The following is a 16,948-nucleotide window of genomic DNA, read 5'->3' on the forward strand; positions in this document are numbered from 1 at the left end:
TGCTGGGGCCCCTGTAGCCTATGCTGGGGCCTCTGTAGATTATGCTGGGGCCCCTGTAGTGTATGCTGGGGCCTCTGTTTATGATACTGGGGCCCCTGTAGCCTATGCTGGGGCCTCTGTAGATTATGCTGGGGCCCCTGTAGTGTATGCTGGGGCCCCTGTAGCCTATGCTGGGGCCTCTGTAGATTATGCTGGGGCCCCTGTAGTGTATGCTGGGGCCTCTGTTTATGATACTGGGGCCCCTGTAGCCTATGCTGGGGCCTCTGTAGATTATGCTGGGGCCCCTGTAGTGTATGCTGGGGCCTCTGTAGATTATGCGGGGTCCCTGTACATTATGCTGAGGCCCCTATAGTGTATGCTGGGGCCTCTTTATGATACTGGGGCCCCTGTAGCCTATGCTGGGGCCTCTGTAGATTATGCTGGGGCCCCTGTAGTGTATGCTGGGGCCTCTGTAGATTATGCTGGGGCCCCTGTAGTGTATGCTGGGGCCTCTGTAGATTATGCGGGGTCCCTGTACATTATGCTGGGGCCCCTATAGTGTATGCTGGGGCCTCTTTATGATACTGGGGCCCCTGTAGCCTATGCTGGGGCCTCTGTAGATTATGCTGGGGCCCCTGTAGTGTATGATGGGGCCTCTGTTTATGATGCCGGGGGCCCCTGTAGTCTATGCTGGGCCCCCTGTAGTGTGCAATTCTTATTGTCCCTAGGTTGTCCAGCGTCCGTGCCGGGCGGAGCACCTGGAAGATGGCATTATCTGACCCATCACCTCATCATGGTAGTGCCCTGTGTCTTCTGTGTGACTGTGATGTCATTATGTGGTATGGAATGCCAGCCACTGTGATGTCACCGCCTGAGGTCTGCTCTGGAACCTTACTGGTCGTTGTGGGCAGCAGGTCAGGGAGGGAAACATGCCGGAACCGCACCAACCAGCGGCAACATGGAGGAGAAATATCCTTTCCAGTACCTGGGTATTGTTAGTATTTGTCATGTGCTGTGACTGACCTTTCTATATAATAGTTGTGCTCTATATAATAATATGATTAGCACATTACAGTTATTGCTCTGGCCGCAGGATGTTGGTGGAGACAAAACAAAATAAGTATTTTACTTACGTTGTTTTCACCTTGTTAATTAGCCGCTATGTATGAAATATCTCCCAGTATATATACTGTACCATGTAGCTGCTAATGTGGTGTACACTCCGATGCGTACATATAACACACGTGAGGTTCCGGCACAGAGACCAGTATATACAGCATGTAGCTGCTAATGTGGTGTACATTCCGACACGTACATATAGCACACGTGAGGTTTCGGCACAGAGACCAGTATATATATATATCGTGTAGCTGCCAATGTGGTGTACACTCCGACACGTACATATAACACACGTGAGGTTTCGGCACAGAGACCAGTATATACATCATGTGGCTGCTAATGTGGTGTACATTCCGACACGTACATATAACACACGTGAGGTTCCGGCACAGAGACCAGTATATATATCATGTAGCTGCTAATGTGGTGTACATTCCGACACATATATATAACACACGTGAGGTTTCGGCACAGAGACCAGTATATATATTATGTAGCTGCTAATGTGGCGTACATTCCGACACGTACATTTAAAACACGTGAGGTTCCCGGCACAGAGGCCAGTTATATATCATGTAGCTGCTAATGTGGTGTACACTCCGACACGTACATATAACACACGTAAGGTTCCGGCACAAAGACCAGTATATATGTCATGTAGCTGCTAATGTGGCGTACACTCCAACACGTACACATAACACACGTGAGGTTCCGGCACAGAGACCAGTATATATATATCATGTAGCTGCTAATGTGGTGTACACTCCCACACGTACATATAACACACGTGAGTTTCCGGCACAGAGACCAGTATATATATATCATGTAGCTGCTAATGTGGCGTACATTCCGACATGTACATATAACACACGTGAGGTTCCGGCACAGAGACCAGTATATATATCATGTAACTGCTAATGTGGTGTACATTCCGACACGTACATATAACACACGTGAGGTTCCGGCACAGAGACCAGTATATATATCATGTAGCTGCTAATGTGGCGTACACTCCGACACGTACATAGATATAACACACGTGAGGTTCCGTCACAGAGACCAGTATATATACTGTATCATGTAGCTGCTAATGTGGTGTACACTCCGACATGTACATATAACACACGTGAGGTTCCGGCACAGAGACCAGTATATATATATCATGTAGCTGCTAATGTGGTGTACACTCCCACACGTACATATAACACACGTGAGGTTCCGGCACAGAGACCAGTATATATATCATGTAGCTGCTAATGTGGCGTACACTCCGACATGTACATATAACACACGTGAGGTTCCGGCACAGAGACCAGTATATATATCATGTAGCTGCTAATGTGGTGTACACTCCCACACATACATATAACACACATGAGGTTCCGGCACAAAGACCAGTATATATCATGTAGCTTCTAATGTGACGTACACTCCGACACGTACATATAACACACGTGAGGTTCCGGCACAGAGACCAGTATATATATCATGTAGCTTCTAATGTGGCGTACACTCCGACACGTACATATAACACACGTGAGGTTCCGGCACAGAGACCAGTATATTTATCATGTAGCTGCTGATGTGGCGTACACTCCGACATGTACATGATATAACACACGTGAGGTTCCGGCACAGAGACCAGTATATATAGCATGTAGCTGCTAATGTGGCGTACATTCCTACACGTACATATAACACAAGTGAGGTTCCAGCACAGAGACCAGTATATATAGCATGTAGCTGCTAATGTGGTGTACACTCCGACACGTACATATAGCACACGTGAGGTTCTGGCACAGAGACCAGTATATATAGCATGTAGCTGCTAATGTGGCGTACACTCCGACACGTACATATAGCACACGTGAGTTTCAGGCACAGAGACCAGTATATATATCATGTAGCTGCTAATGTGGTGTACACACCCACACGTACATATAACACACGTGAGGTTCCGGCTCAGTGACCAGTATATATATCATGTAGCTGCTAATGTGGTGTACACTCCCACACGTACATATAACACACGTGAGGTTCCAGCACAAAGACCAGTATATATATCATGTAGCTTCTAATGTGGCGTACACTCCGACACGTACATATAACACACGTGAGGTTCCGGCACAGAGACCAGTATACATATCATGTAGCTGCTAATGTGGCGTACACTCCAACACGTACATATAACACACGTGAGGTTCCGGTACCGAGACCAGTATATATATCATGTAGCTTCTAATGTGGCGTACATTCCGACACGTACATATAACACACATGAGGTTCCGGCACAGAGACCAGTATATTTATCATGTAGCTGCTGATGTGGCGTACAATCCGACATGTACATATAACACACGTGAGGTTCCGGCACAGAGACCAGTATATCATGTAGCTGCTAATGTGGTGTACACTCCGACACGTACATATAACACACGTGAGGTTCCGGCACAAAGACCAGTATATATATCATGTAGCTTCTAATGTGGCGTACACTCCGACACGTACATATAACACACGTGAGGTTCTGGCACAGAGACCAGTATATATATCATGTAGCTGCTAATGTGGTGTACACTCCGACACGTACATATAACACACGTGAGGTTCCGGCACAGAGACCAGTATAATTATCATGTAGCTGCTGATGTGGCGTACACTCCGACATGTACATATAACACACGTGAGGTTCCGGCACAAAGACCAGTATATATATATATCATGTGGCTGCTAATGTGGTGTACACTCCCACACGTACATAACACACGTGAGGTTCCGGCACAAAGACCAGTATATATATCATGTAGCTTCTAATGTGGCGTACACTCCGACACGTACATATAACACACGTGAGGTTCTGGCACAGAGACCAGTATATATATCATGTAGCTGCTAATGTGGTGTACACTCCGACACGTACATATAACACACGTGAGGTTCCGGCACAGAGACCAGTATAATTATCATGTAGCTGCTGATGTGGCGTACACTCCGACATGTACATATAACACACGTGAGGTTCCGGCACAGAGACCAGTATATATAGCATGTAGCTGCTAATGTGGCGTACATTCCGACATGTACATATAACACACGTGAGGTTCCGGCACAGAGACCAGTATATATATCATGTGGCTGCTAATGTGGCGTACACTCCGACACGTACATATAACACACGTGAGGTTCCGGCACAGAGACCAGTATATATATCATGTAGCTTCTAATGTGGCGTACATTCCGACACGTACATATAACAAACGTGAGGTTCCGGCACAGAGACCAGTATATTTATCATGTAGCTGCTGATGTGGCGTACACTCCGACATGTACATATATAACACACATGAGGTTCCGGCACAGAGACCAGTATATATATCATGTAGCTTCTAATGTGGCGTACATTCCGACACGTACATATAACACACGTGAGGTTCCGGCACAGAGACCAGTATATTTATCATGTAGCTGCTGATGTGGCGTACAATCCGACATGTACATATAACACACGTGAGGTTCCGGCACAGAGACCAGTATATCATGTAGCTGCTAATGTGGTGTACACTCCCACACGTACATATAACACACGTGAGGTTCCGGCACAGAGACCAGTATATATATCATGTAGCTTCTAATGTGGCGTACACTCCGACACGTACATATAACACACGTGAGGTTCCGGCACAGAGACCAGTATATATATCATGTAGCTTCTTATGTGGCGTACACTCCGACACGTACATATAACACACGTGAGGTTCCGGCACAGAGACCAGTATATATATATCATGTAGCTGCTAATGTGGTGTACACTCCCACACGTACATATAACACACGTGAGGTTCCGGCACAAAGACCAGTATATATATCATGTAGCTTCTAATGTGGCGTACACTCCGACACGTACGTATAACACACGTGAGGTTCCGGCACAGAGACCAGTATATATATCATGTAGCTTCTAATGTGGCGTACACTCCGACATGTACATATAACACACGTGAGGTTCCGGCACAGAGACCAGTATAATTATCATGTAGCTGCTGATGTGGCGTACACTCCGACATGTACATATAACACACGTGAGGTTCCGGCACAGAGACCAGTATATATAGCATGTAGCTGCTAATGTGGCGTACATTCCTACACGTACATATAACACAAGTGAGGTTCCAGCACAGAGACCAGTATATATAGCATGTAGCTGCTAATGTGGTGTACACTCCGACACGTACATATAGCACACGCGAGGTTCCGGCACAGAGACCAGTATACATATCATGTAGCTGCTAATGTGGCGTACACTCCGACACGTACATATAAAACACGTGAGGTTCCGGCACAGAGACCAGTATATATATCATGTAGCTTCTAATGTGGCGTACATTCCGACACGTACATATAACACACGTGAGGTTCCGGCACAGAGACCAGTATAATTATCATGTAGCTGCTGATGTGGCGTACACTCCGCCATGTACATATAACACACGTGAGGTTCCGGCACAGAGACCAGTATATATAGCATGTAGCTGCTAATGTGGCGTACATTCCGACATGTACATATAACACACGTGAGGTTCCGGCACAGAGACCAGTATATATATCATGTGGCTGCTAATGTGGTGTACACTCCGACACGTACATATAACACACGTGAGGTTCCGGCACAGAGACCAGTATATATATCATGTAGCTTCTAATGTGGCGTACATTCCGACACGTACATATAACACACGTGAGGTTCCGGCACAGAGACGAGTATATTTATCATGTAGCTGCTGATGTGGCGTACACTCCGACATGTACATATATAACACACATGAGGTTCCAGCACAGAGACCAGTATATATATCATGTAGCTTCTAATGTGGCGTACATTCCGACACGTACATATAACACACGTGAGGTTCCGGCACAGAGACCAGTATATTTATCATGTAGCTGCTGATGTGGCGTACAATCCGACATGTACATATAACACACGTGAGGTTCCGGCACAGAGACCAGTATATCATGTAGCTGCTAATGTGGTGTACACTCCCACACGTACATATAACACACGTGAGGTTCCGGCACAGAGACCAGTATATATATCATGTAGCTTCTAATGTGGCGTACACTCCGACACGTACATATAACACACGTGAGGTTCCGGCACAGAGACCAGTATATATATCATGTAGCTTCTTATGTGGCGTACACTCCGACACGTACATATAACACACGTGAGGTTCCGGCACAGAGACCAGTATATATATATCATGTAGCTGCTAATGTGGTGTACACTCCCACACGTACATATAACACACGTGAGGTTCCGGCACAAAGACCAGTATATATATCATGTAACTTCTAATGTGGCGTACACTCCGACACGTACGTATAACACACGTGAGGTTCCGGCACAGAGACCAGTATATATATCATGTAGCTTCTAATGTGGCGTACACTCCGACATGTACATATAACACACGTGAGGTTCCGGCACAGAGACCAGTATAATTATCATGTAGCTGCTGATGTGGCGTACACTCCGACATGTACATATAACACACGTGAGGTTCCGGCACAGAGACCAGAATATATAGCATGTAGCTGCTAATGTGGCGTACATTCCTACACGTACATATAACACAAGTGAGGTTCCAGCACAGAGACCAGTATATATAGCATGTAGCTGCTAATGTGGTGTACACTCCGACACGTACATATAGCACACGCGAGGTTCCGGCACAGAGACCAGTATACATATCATGTAGCTGCTAATGTGGCGTACACTCCGACACGTACATATAACACACGTGAGGATCCGGCACAGAGACCAGTATATATATCATGTAGCTTCTAATGTGGCGTACATTCCGTCACGTACATATAACACACGTGAGGTTCCGGCACAGAGACCAGTATATCATGTAGCTGCTAATGTGGTGTACACTCCCACACGTACATATAACACACATGAGGTTTCGGCACAGAGACCAGTATACATATCATGTAGCTTCTAATGTGGCGTACACTCCGACACGTACATATAACACACGTGAGGTTCCGGCACAGAGACCAGTATACATATCATGTAGCTTCTAATGTGACGTACACTCCGACACGTACATATAACACACGTGAGGTTCCGGCACAGAGACCAGTATATATAGCATGTAGCTGCTAATGTGGCGTACATTCCTACACGTACATATAACACACGTGAGGTTCCGGCACAGAGACCAGTATATATAGCATGTAGCTGCTAATGTGGTGTACACTCCCACACGTACATATAACACACGTGAGGTTCCGGCACAGAGACCAGTATATATAGCATGTAGCTGCTAATGTGGTGTACACTCCGACACGTACATATAACACACGTGAGGTTCCGGCACAGAGACCAGTATATATAGCATGTAGCTACTAATGTGGTGTACACTCTGACATGTACATATAACACACGTGAGGTTCCGGCACAGAGACCAGTATATATAGCATGTAGCTGCTAATGTGGTGTACACTCCGACACGTACATATAGCACACGTGAGGTTCCGGCACAGAGACCAGTATACATATCATGTAGCTGCTAATGTGGCGTACACTCCAACACGTACATATAACACACATGAGGTTCCGGCACAGAGACCAGTATATATATCATGTAGCTTCTAATGTGGCGTACACTCCGACACGTACATATAATAACACACGTGAGGTTCCGGCACAGAGACCAGTATATATATCATGTAGCTTCTAATGTGGCGTACACTCAGACACGTACATATAATAATAACACACGTGAGGTTCCGGCACAGAGACCAGTATATATATCATGTAGCTGCTAATGTGGTGTACACTCCGACATGTACATATAACACACGTGAAGTTCCGGCGCAGAGACCAGTATATATATCATGTAGCTTCTAATGTGGGGTACATTCCGACACGTACATATAACACACGTGAGGTTCCGGCACAGAGACCAGTATATTTATCATGTAGCTGCTGATGTGGTGTACACTCCCACACGTACATATAACACACGTGAGGTTCCGACACAGAGACCAGTATATATATCATGTAGCTTCTAATGTGGGGTACATTCCGACACGTACATATAACACACGTGAGGTTCCGGCACAGAGACCAGTATATTTATCATGTAGCTGCTGATGTGGCGTACAATCCGACATGTACATATAACACACGTGAGGTTCTGGCACAGAGACCAGTATATATATCATGTAGCTTCTAATGTGGGGTACATTCCGACACGTACATATAACACACGTGAGGTTCCGGCGCAGAGACCAGTATATATAGCATGTAGCTGCTAATGTGGGGTACATTCCGACACGTACATATAGCACACGTGAGGTTCCGGCACAGAGACCAGTATATATATCATGTGGCTTTCTCATCAGGCTGCAGGGGTGTCTCAGGCATTGTCGGATACATCAGCAGACGCTGCAGCAGGACGGGACGGTCACGGTATTGCCACAACATCACTATTTACCATGTAAACATCTCGTGTAATTAATGAAGTAACCAGCAAAACATAAGTAGGAGCCGGAACCCCGCCATCTGGTTACGCACAATGGCCCTCATTCCGAGTTCTTCGCTCTGTAATTTTCTTCGCATCGCAGCGATTTTCCGCTAATTGCACTGCGACTGCGCCAAGTAAATTTGCTATGAAGATTGGTATTTTACTCACGGCATTACGAGATTTTTTCTTCGTTCTGGTGATCGGAGTGTGATTGACAGGAAGTGGGTGTTTCTGGGCGGAAACTGGCCGTTTTATGGAAGTGTTTGAAAAAACGCTACCGTTTCTGGGAAAAACGCGGGAGTGGCTGGAGAAACGGAGGAGTGTCTGGGCGAACGCTGGGTGTGTTTGTGACGTCAAACCAGGAACGACAAGCACTGAACCGATCGCATTGGAAGAGTAAGTCTCGAGCTACTCAGAAACTGCACAGAGAAGTCTTTTCGCAATATTGCGAATATTTCGTTGGCAAATTTGATAAGCTAAGATTCACTCCCAGTAGGCGGCAGCTTAGCGTGTGCAAAGCTGCTAAAAGCAGCTTGCGAGCGAACAACTCGGAATGACCACCAATGTCTGTAGCACCCAGATCCTAGTGTGCAGATGGCAGCCCCAGCTCAGCCGCTCTCTGGTGACATTGCTGTGTCTGTCCTCAGGTCCCCTCTGCACCGCCGGGTGTAAGACTGTCCCAGAGGATAGAAAGTGCACGGAGAGAGTATAGTGTCAGCAAAGAGAGGAGAGAGTGCTAGGAGAGAGTAGAGTGTCAGCAAAGAGAGGAAAGAGTGCAGGGAGAGAGTAGAGTGTCAGCGATGAGAGGAGAGAGTGCTAGGAGAGGGTAGAGTGTCAGCGATAAGAGGAGAGAGTGCAGGGAGAGAGGAGAGTGTCAGCAAAGAGAGGAGAAAGTGCCAAGAGAGAGTAGAGTGTCAGCAAAGAGAGGAGAGAGTGCTAGGAGAGGGTAGAGTGGCAGCAAAGAGAGGAGAGAGTGCCAAGAGAGAGTAGAGTGTCAGCAAAGAGAGGAGAGAGTGCTAGGAGAGAGCAGAGTGGCAACAAAGAGAGGAGAGAGTGCCAAGAGAGAGTATAGTGTCAGCAAAGAGAGGAGAGAGTGTTAGGAGAGAGTAGAGTGTCAGCAAAGAGAGGAAAGAGTGCAGGGAGAGAGTAGAGTGTCAGCGATGAGAGGAGAGAGTGCTAGGAGAGGGTAGAGTGTCAGCGATAAGAGGAGAGAGTGCAGGGAGAGAGGAGAGTGTCAGCAAAGAGAGGAGAAAGTGCCAAGAGAGAGTAGAGTGTCAGCAAAGAGAGGAGAGAGTGCTAGGAGAGGGTAGAGTGGCAGCAAAGAGAGGAGAGAGTGCCAAGAGAGAGTAGAGTGTCAGCAAAGAGAGGAGAGAGTGCTAGGAGAGAGCAGAGTGGCAACAAAGAGAGGAGAGAGTGCCAAGAGAGAGTATAGTGTCAGCAAAGAGAGGAGAGAGTGTTAGGAGAGAGTAGAGTGTCAGCAAAGAGAGGAAAGAGTGCAGGGAGAGAGTAGAGTGTCAGCGATGAGAGGAGAGAGTGCTAGGAGAGGGTAGAGTGTCAGCGATAAGAGGAGAGAGTGCAGGGAGAGAGGAGAGTGTCAGCAAAGAGAGGAGAGAGTGCCAAGAGAGAGTAGTGTCAGCAAAGAGAGGAGAGAGTGCTAGGAGAGGGTAGAGTGGCAGCAAAGAGAGGAGAGAGTCCCAAGAGATAGTAGAGTGTCAGCAAAAAGAGGAGAGAGTGCTAGGAGAGAGTAGAGTGTCAGCAAAGAGAGGAGAGAGTGCTAAGAGAGAGTAGAGTGTCAGCAAAGAGAGGAGAGAGTGCTAGGAGAGAGTAGGGTGTCAGCAAAAAGAGGAGAGAGTGCTGGGAGAGGGTAGAGTGGCAGCAAAGAGAGGAGAGAGTCCCAAGAGATAGTAGAGTGTCAGCAAAGAGAGGAGAGAGTGCTAGGAGAGAGTAGAGTGGCAGCAAAGAGAGGAGAGAGTGCCAAGAGAGAGTATAGTGTCAGTAAAGAGAGGAGAGAGTAGAGTGTCGGCAAAGAGAGGAAAGAGTGCAGGGAGAGAGTAGAGTGTCAGCGATGAGAGGAGAGAGTGCTAGGAGAGGGTAGAGTGTCAGCGATAAGAGGAGAGAGTGCAGGGAGAGAGGAGAGTGTCAGCAAAGAGAGGAGAGAGTGCCAAGAGAGAGTAGAGTGTTAGCAAAGAGAAGAGAGAGTGCTAGGAGAGGGTAGAGTGGCAGCAAAGAGAGGAGAGAGTGCCAAGAGAGAGTAGAGTGTCAGCAAAGAGAGGAGAGAGTGCTAGGAGAGAGTAGAGTGGCAGCAAAGAGAGGAGAGAGTGCCAAGAGAGAGAGTAGAGTGTCAGCAAAGAGAGGAAAGAGTGCTAGGAGAGGGTAGAGTGTCGGCGATAAGAGGAGAGAGTGCTAAGAGAGAGTAGAGTGTCAGCAAAGAGAGGAGAGAGTGCTAGGAGAGAGTAGAGTGTCAGCAAAGAGAGGAGAGAGTGCTAAGAGAGAGTAGAGTGTCAGCAAAGAGAGGAGAGAGTGCTAGGAGAGAGTAGGGTGTCAGCAAAAAGAGTAGAGAGTGCTAGGAGAGAGTAGAGTGTCAGCGATGAGAGGAGAGAGTGCTAGGAGAGGGTAGAGTGTCGGCGATAAGAGGAGAGAGTGCAGGGAGAGAGTAGAGTGTCAGTGATGAGAGGAGAGAGTGCAGGGAGAGAGGAGAGTGGCAGCAAAGAGAGGAGAGAGTGCTAAGAGAGAGTAGGGTGTCAGCAAAGAGAGGTGAGAGTGCAGGGAGATAGTAGAGTGTCAGCGATGAGAGGAGAGAGTGCTAGGAGAGGGTAGAGTGTCGGCGTTAATAGGAGAGAGTGCAGGGAGAGAGTAAAGTGTCAGTGATGAGAGGAGAGAGTGCAGGGAGAGAGGAGAGTGGCAGCAGAGAGAGGAGAGAGTGCTAAGAGAGAGTAGAGTGTCAGCAAAGAGAGGAGAGAGTGCTAGGAGAGAGTAGAGTGTCAGCAAAAAGAGGAGAGAGTGCTAGGAGGGAGTAGAGTGTCAGCAAAGAGAGGAGAGAGCTAGGAGAGAGAAGAGTGTCAGCAAAGAGAGGAGAGAGTGCAGGGAGAGAGTATAGTGTCATCAAAGAGAGGAGAGATGGCTAGGAGAGAGTAGAGTGTCAGCAAAGGGAGGAGAGAGTGCTAGGAGAGAGTAGAGTGTAGGCAAAGAGAGGAGAGAGTGCTAGGAGAGAGTAGAGTGTCAGCAAAGAGAGGAGAGAGCTAGGAGAGAGTAGAGTGTCAGCAAAGAGAGGAGAGAGTGCTGGAAGAGAGTATAGTGTCAGCAAAGAGAGGAGAGAGGGCTAGGAGAGAGTAGAGTGTCAGCAAAGAAAGGAGAGAGTGCTAGGAGAGAGTAGAGTGTCAGCAAAGAGAGCAGAGAGTGCTAGGAGAGAGTAGGGTGTCAGCAAAAAGAGGAGAGAGTGCTAGGAGAGAGTAGAGTGTCGGCAAAGAGAGGAAAGAGTGCAGGGAGAGAGTAGAGTGTCAGCGATGAGAGGAGAGAGTGCTAGGAGAGGGTAGAGTGTCAGCGATAAGAGGAGAGAGTGCAGGGAGAGAGGAGAGTGTCAGCAAAGAGAGGAGAGAGTGCCAAGAGAGAGTAGAGTGTTAGCAAAGAGAAGAGAGAGTGCTAGGAGAGGGTAGAGTGGCAGCAAAGAGAGGAGAGAGTGCCAAGAGAGAGTAGAGTGTCAGCAAAGAGAGGAGAGAGTGCTAGGAGAGAGTAGAGTGGCAGCAAAGAGAGGAGAGAGTGCCAAGAGAGAGAGTAGAGTGTCAGCAAAGAGAGGAAAGAGTGCTAGGAGAGGGTAGAGTGTCGGCGATAAGAGGAGAGAGTGCTAAGAGAGAGTAGAGTGTCAGCAAAGAGAGGAGAGAGTGCTAGGAGAGAGTAGAGTGTCAGCAAAGAGAGGAGAGAGTGCTAAGAGAGAGTAGAGTGTCAGCAAAGAGAGGAGAGAGTGCTAGGAGAGAGTAGGGTGTCAGCAAAAAGAGTAGAGAGTGCTAGGAGAGAGTAGAGTGTCAGCGATGAGAGGAGAGAGTGCTAGGAGAGGGTAGAGTGTCGGCGATAAGAGGAGAGAGTGCAGGGAGAGAGTAGAGTGTCAGTGATGAGAGGAGAGAGTGCAGGGAGAGAGGAGAGTGGCAGCAAAGAGAGGAGAGAGTGCTAAGAGAGAGTAGGGTGTCAGCAAAGAGAGGTGAGAGTGCAGGGAGATAGTAGAGTGTCAGCGATGAGAGGAGAGAGTGCTAGGAGAGAGTAGGGTGTCAGCAAAAAGAGTAGAGAGTGCTAGGAGAGAGTAGAGTGTCAGCGATGAGAGGAGAGAGTGCTAGGAGAGGGTAGAGTGTCGGCGATAAGAGGAGAGAGTGCAGGGAGAGAGTAGAGTGTCAGTGATGAGAGGAGAGAGCGCAGGGAGAGAGGAGAGTGGCAGCAAAGAGAGGAGAGAGTGCTAAGAGAGAGTAGGGTGTCAGCAAAGAGAGGTGAGAGTGCAGGGAGATAGTAGAGTGTCAGCGATGAGAGGAGAGAGTGCTAGGAGAGGGTAGAGTGTCGGCGTTAATAGGAGAGAGTGCAGGGAGAGAGTAAAGTGTCAGTGATGAGAGGAGAGGGTGCAGGGAGAGAGGAGAGTGGCAGCAGAGAGAGGAGAGAGTGCTAAGAGAGAGTAGAGTGTCAGCAAAGAGAGGAGAGAGTGCTAGGAGAGAGTAGAGTGTCAGCAAAAAGAGGAGAGAGTGCTAGGAGGGAGTAGAGTGTCAGCAAAGAGAGGAGAGAGCTAGGAGAGAGTAGAGTGTCAGCAAAGAGAGGAGAGAGTGCAGGGAGAGAGTATAGTGTCATCAAAGAGAGGAGAGATGGCTAGGAGAGAGTAGAGTGTCAGCAAAGGGAGGAGAGAGTGCTAGGAGAGAGTAGAGTGTAGGCAAAGAGAGGAGAGAGTGCTAGGAGAGAGTAGAGTGTCAGCAAAGAGAGGAGAGAGCTAGGAGAGAGTAGAGTGTCAGCAAAGAGAGGAGAGAGTGCTGGAAGAGAGTATAGTGTCAGCAAAGAGAGGAGAGAGGGCTAGGAGAGAGTAGAGTGTCAGCAAAGAAAGGAGAGAGTGCTAGGAGAGAGTAGAGTGTCAGCAAAGAGAGCAGAGAGTGCTAGGAGAGAGTAGGGTGTCAGCAAAAAGAGGAGAGAGTGCTAGGAGAGAGTAGAGTGTCCGCAAAGAAGATAGAGAAAGCTAGGAGAGAGTAGAGTGTCGGCTATAAGAGGAGAGAGGGCAGGGAGAGAGTAGAGTGTCAGTGATGTGAGGAGAAAGTGCAGGGAGAGAGGAGAGTGTCAGCGATGAGAGGAGAGAGTGCAGGGAGAGAGTAGAGTGTCAGCAAAGAGAGGAGAGAGTGCAGAGAGAGAGGAGAGTGTTGGCAATGAGAGGAGAGTGCTGGGAGAGAGTAGAGTGTCAGCAAAGAGAGTAGTGTCATAGATGTGAGGAGAAACTGGTAGTGGAGAGCAGTGTCAGGGATGTGAGGAGAGACCAGTGGTGGAGAGCAGACTGTTAGAGATGTGAGGAGAGACTGGTGGTGGAGAGTAGAGTGTCAGAGATGTGAGGAGAGACCGGTGGTGGAGAGTAGAGTGTCAGAGATGTGAGGAGAGACCGGTGGTGAAGAGTAGAGTGAGAGATGTGCGGAGAGACCGGTGGTGGAGAGTAGAGTGTCAGAGATGTGAGGAGAGACCGGTGGTGGAGAGGAGAGTGTCAGAGATGTGAGGAGAGACTGGTGGTGGAGAGTAGAATGTCAGAGATGTGAGGAGAGACCGGTGGTGGAGAGTAGAGTGTCAGAGATGTGAGGAGAGACCGGTGGTGGAGAGTAGAGTATCAGAGATGTGAGGAGATGTGAGGAGAGACCGGTGGTGGAGAGTAGGGTCAGAGATGTGAGGAGAGACTGGTGGTGGAGAGTAGAGTATCGGAGATGTGAGGAGAGACCGGTGGTGGTGAGCAGAGTGTCAGAGATGTAAGGAGAGACCAGCGGTGGAGAGCAGGGTCAAAGATGTGAGGAGAGACCAGTGGTGAAGAGTAGAGTCAGAGATCTGAGGAGAGACCGGTGGTGGAGAGTAGAGTGTCAGAGATGTGAGGAGAGACCGGTGGTGGAGAGTAGAGTGTGAGAGATGTGAGGAGAGACCGGTGGTGGAGAGCAGAGTGTTAGGTTCCTGGTGCTCAGAACAAGGGAGATGTTCATGAAGTGAGTCCAGAGCACCAGGACGTAACGCTGGGAAAGGGGAATGGAAAGGGAATAGCCCCTGGCGCCCTAACTCTGTTGTCTCACCCGTGCTATCGGAAATCCCTTGCGAGACTATGGTTTCTTGAGCCCTTGGCAGCTACGTTTGAAGGGCGGATTATGTCTGCCCAACTCCGGTGCCCCCCGGTCTTAATGAGAGACAAAGGGAAATCCGAGGCAGAATGATAACAAGAGGACCTCTAACTAAGCAAACAGGCCAGGGGCTATAAGCTAACTAAAAACCTAAAGTATGTGCGGAGAAACCGCCAAAGGAAAAGAACAACAAAGGAAATGCTGATCACACGCCGACACAATACCTTTGTGTACCGGCGGTGACAGCATAAGCAGAACCCTCTGCAAAACACCAGGGACAGAAACAATAATGGAATACAGCGGCCTAGGCCAACGGACGCGGGAGAGCCGCTACTCACGGAACCGGTACGAATACTGGCAAACGGACAGGAACTTCTAATGCTGCCAACACCGACTCTCAGAACTGGAGGACAGGCAGAATCCCAAACGACAGACTGGTGGACACCAGGAAGCCAGAAGACTTGACCAGGGACAGGCAAAGCCACTGGAACTCAGGGCAGGAACGCCTCACAGCAGGACACGGGATCAGACACAGGAATCGACACAGGGACTGACACAGGAATCAACACAGGGACCGACAGGAACCAGCTCAAACTTCAAGCAGACTGCAAACCAAGGAATATCACCAGCATCTGTGAATTGCAGTCAGCCAGCATATAACAGAGAGGCCTAATTAATAATCCCATGCAGCTGCCCTGTTGCATGATTCCAAACTGACAAGATGCAATTAGCAGCCAGGTGAGGCTGAACACATGGGAACAAGCTGCAATTACACAGACTCACCAGCGGCAGCAGACAAGAGTATTCTAAAACAGAGCAACAGGAAATCCTGGCATGCAAGACAACTTTATAAACATAAAATAGGAATGAACCACTACCTGTGGTTCATAACACAGAGTGTCAGAGATGTGAGGAGAGACCGGTGGTGGAGAGTAGATTGTCAGAGATGTGAGGAGAGACCGGTGGTGGAGAGCAGAGTGTCAGAGATGTGAGGAGAGACCGGTGGTGGAGAGCAGAGTGTCAGAGATGTGAGGAGAGACCGGTGGTGGAGAGCAGAGTCTCAGAGATGTGAGGAGAGACCAACGGTGGAGAGCAGGGTCAAAGATGTGAGGAGAGACCAGTGGTGAAGAGAAGAGTCAGAGATGTGAGGAGAGACCGGTGGTGGAGAGTAGAGTGTCAGAGATGTGAGGAGAGACCAGTGGTGGAGAGTAGAGTGTGAGAGATGTGAGGAGAGACCGGTGGTGGAGAGCAGAGTGTCAGAGATGTGAGGAGAGACCGGTGGTGGAAAGTAGAGTGTCAGAGATGTGAGGAGAGACCGGTAGTGGAGAGCAGAGTGTCAGAGATGTGAGGAGAGACCGGTGGTGGAGAGCAGAGAGTCAGAGATGTGAGGAGAGACTGGTGGTGGAGAGTAGAGTATCAGAGATGTAGAGACCGGTGGTGGAGAGTAGAGTGTCAGGGATGTGAGGAGAGACCGGTGGTGGAGAGTAGAGTGTCAGAGATGTGAGGAGAGACCGGTGGTGGAGAGCAGAGTGTCAGAGATGTGAGGAGAGACTGGTGGTGGAGAGCAGGGTCAGAGATGTGAGGAGAGACCGGTGGTGGAGAGTAGAGTGTCAGAGATGTGAGGAGAGACCAGTGGTGGAGAGCAGGGTCAGAGATGTGAGGAGAGACCGGTGGTGGAGAGCAGAGTGTCAGAGATGTGAGGAGAGACCGGTGGTGGAGAGCAGAGTGTCAGAGATGTGAGGAGAGACTGGTGGTGGAGAGCAGAGTATCAGAGATGTGAGGAGAGACCGGTGGTGGAGAGTAGAGTCAGAGATCTGAGGAGAGACCGGTGGTGGAGAGTAGAGTGTCAGAGATGTGAGGAGAGACCGGTGGTGGAGAGTAGAGTGTGAGAGATGTGAGGAGAGACCGGTGGTGGAGAGCAGATTGTCAGAGATGTGAGGAGAGACCGGTGGTGGAGAGTAGAGTGTCAGAGATGTGAGGAGAGACTGGTGG

The 16,948-nt window shown here is 48.8% G+C and overlaps 1 protein-coding gene across 4 annotated transcripts in view; it reads left to right on the forward strand.

The window, feature by feature from the left end:
- Nucleotides 1-855: 855 nt before the first annotated feature.
- The window catches only part of PLCZ1 (phospholipase C zeta 1), a 138,762-nt gene continuing 122,669 nt past the window's right edge, over nt 856-16,948 (forward strand). For all 4 annotated transcript variants that reach the window (XM_063930642.1, XM_063930645.1, XM_063930643.1 and 1 more), the window contains exon 1: nt 856-948. In XM_063930642.1, coding sequence (XP_063786712.1) covers nt 938-948 — 11 coding nt within the window. In that variant the 5' untranslated portion in view covers nt 856-937. The remainder of the gene's footprint in view (nt 949-16,948) is intronic.

Source organism: Pseudophryne corroboree, chromosome 6 (assembly GCF_028390025.1).
Source record: "Pseudophryne corroboree isolate aPseCor3 chromosome 6, aPseCor3.hap2, whole genome shotgun sequence".
Taxonomy (NCBI): Eukaryota; Metazoa; Chordata; class Amphibia; order Anura; family Myobatrachidae; genus Pseudophryne; species Pseudophryne corroboree.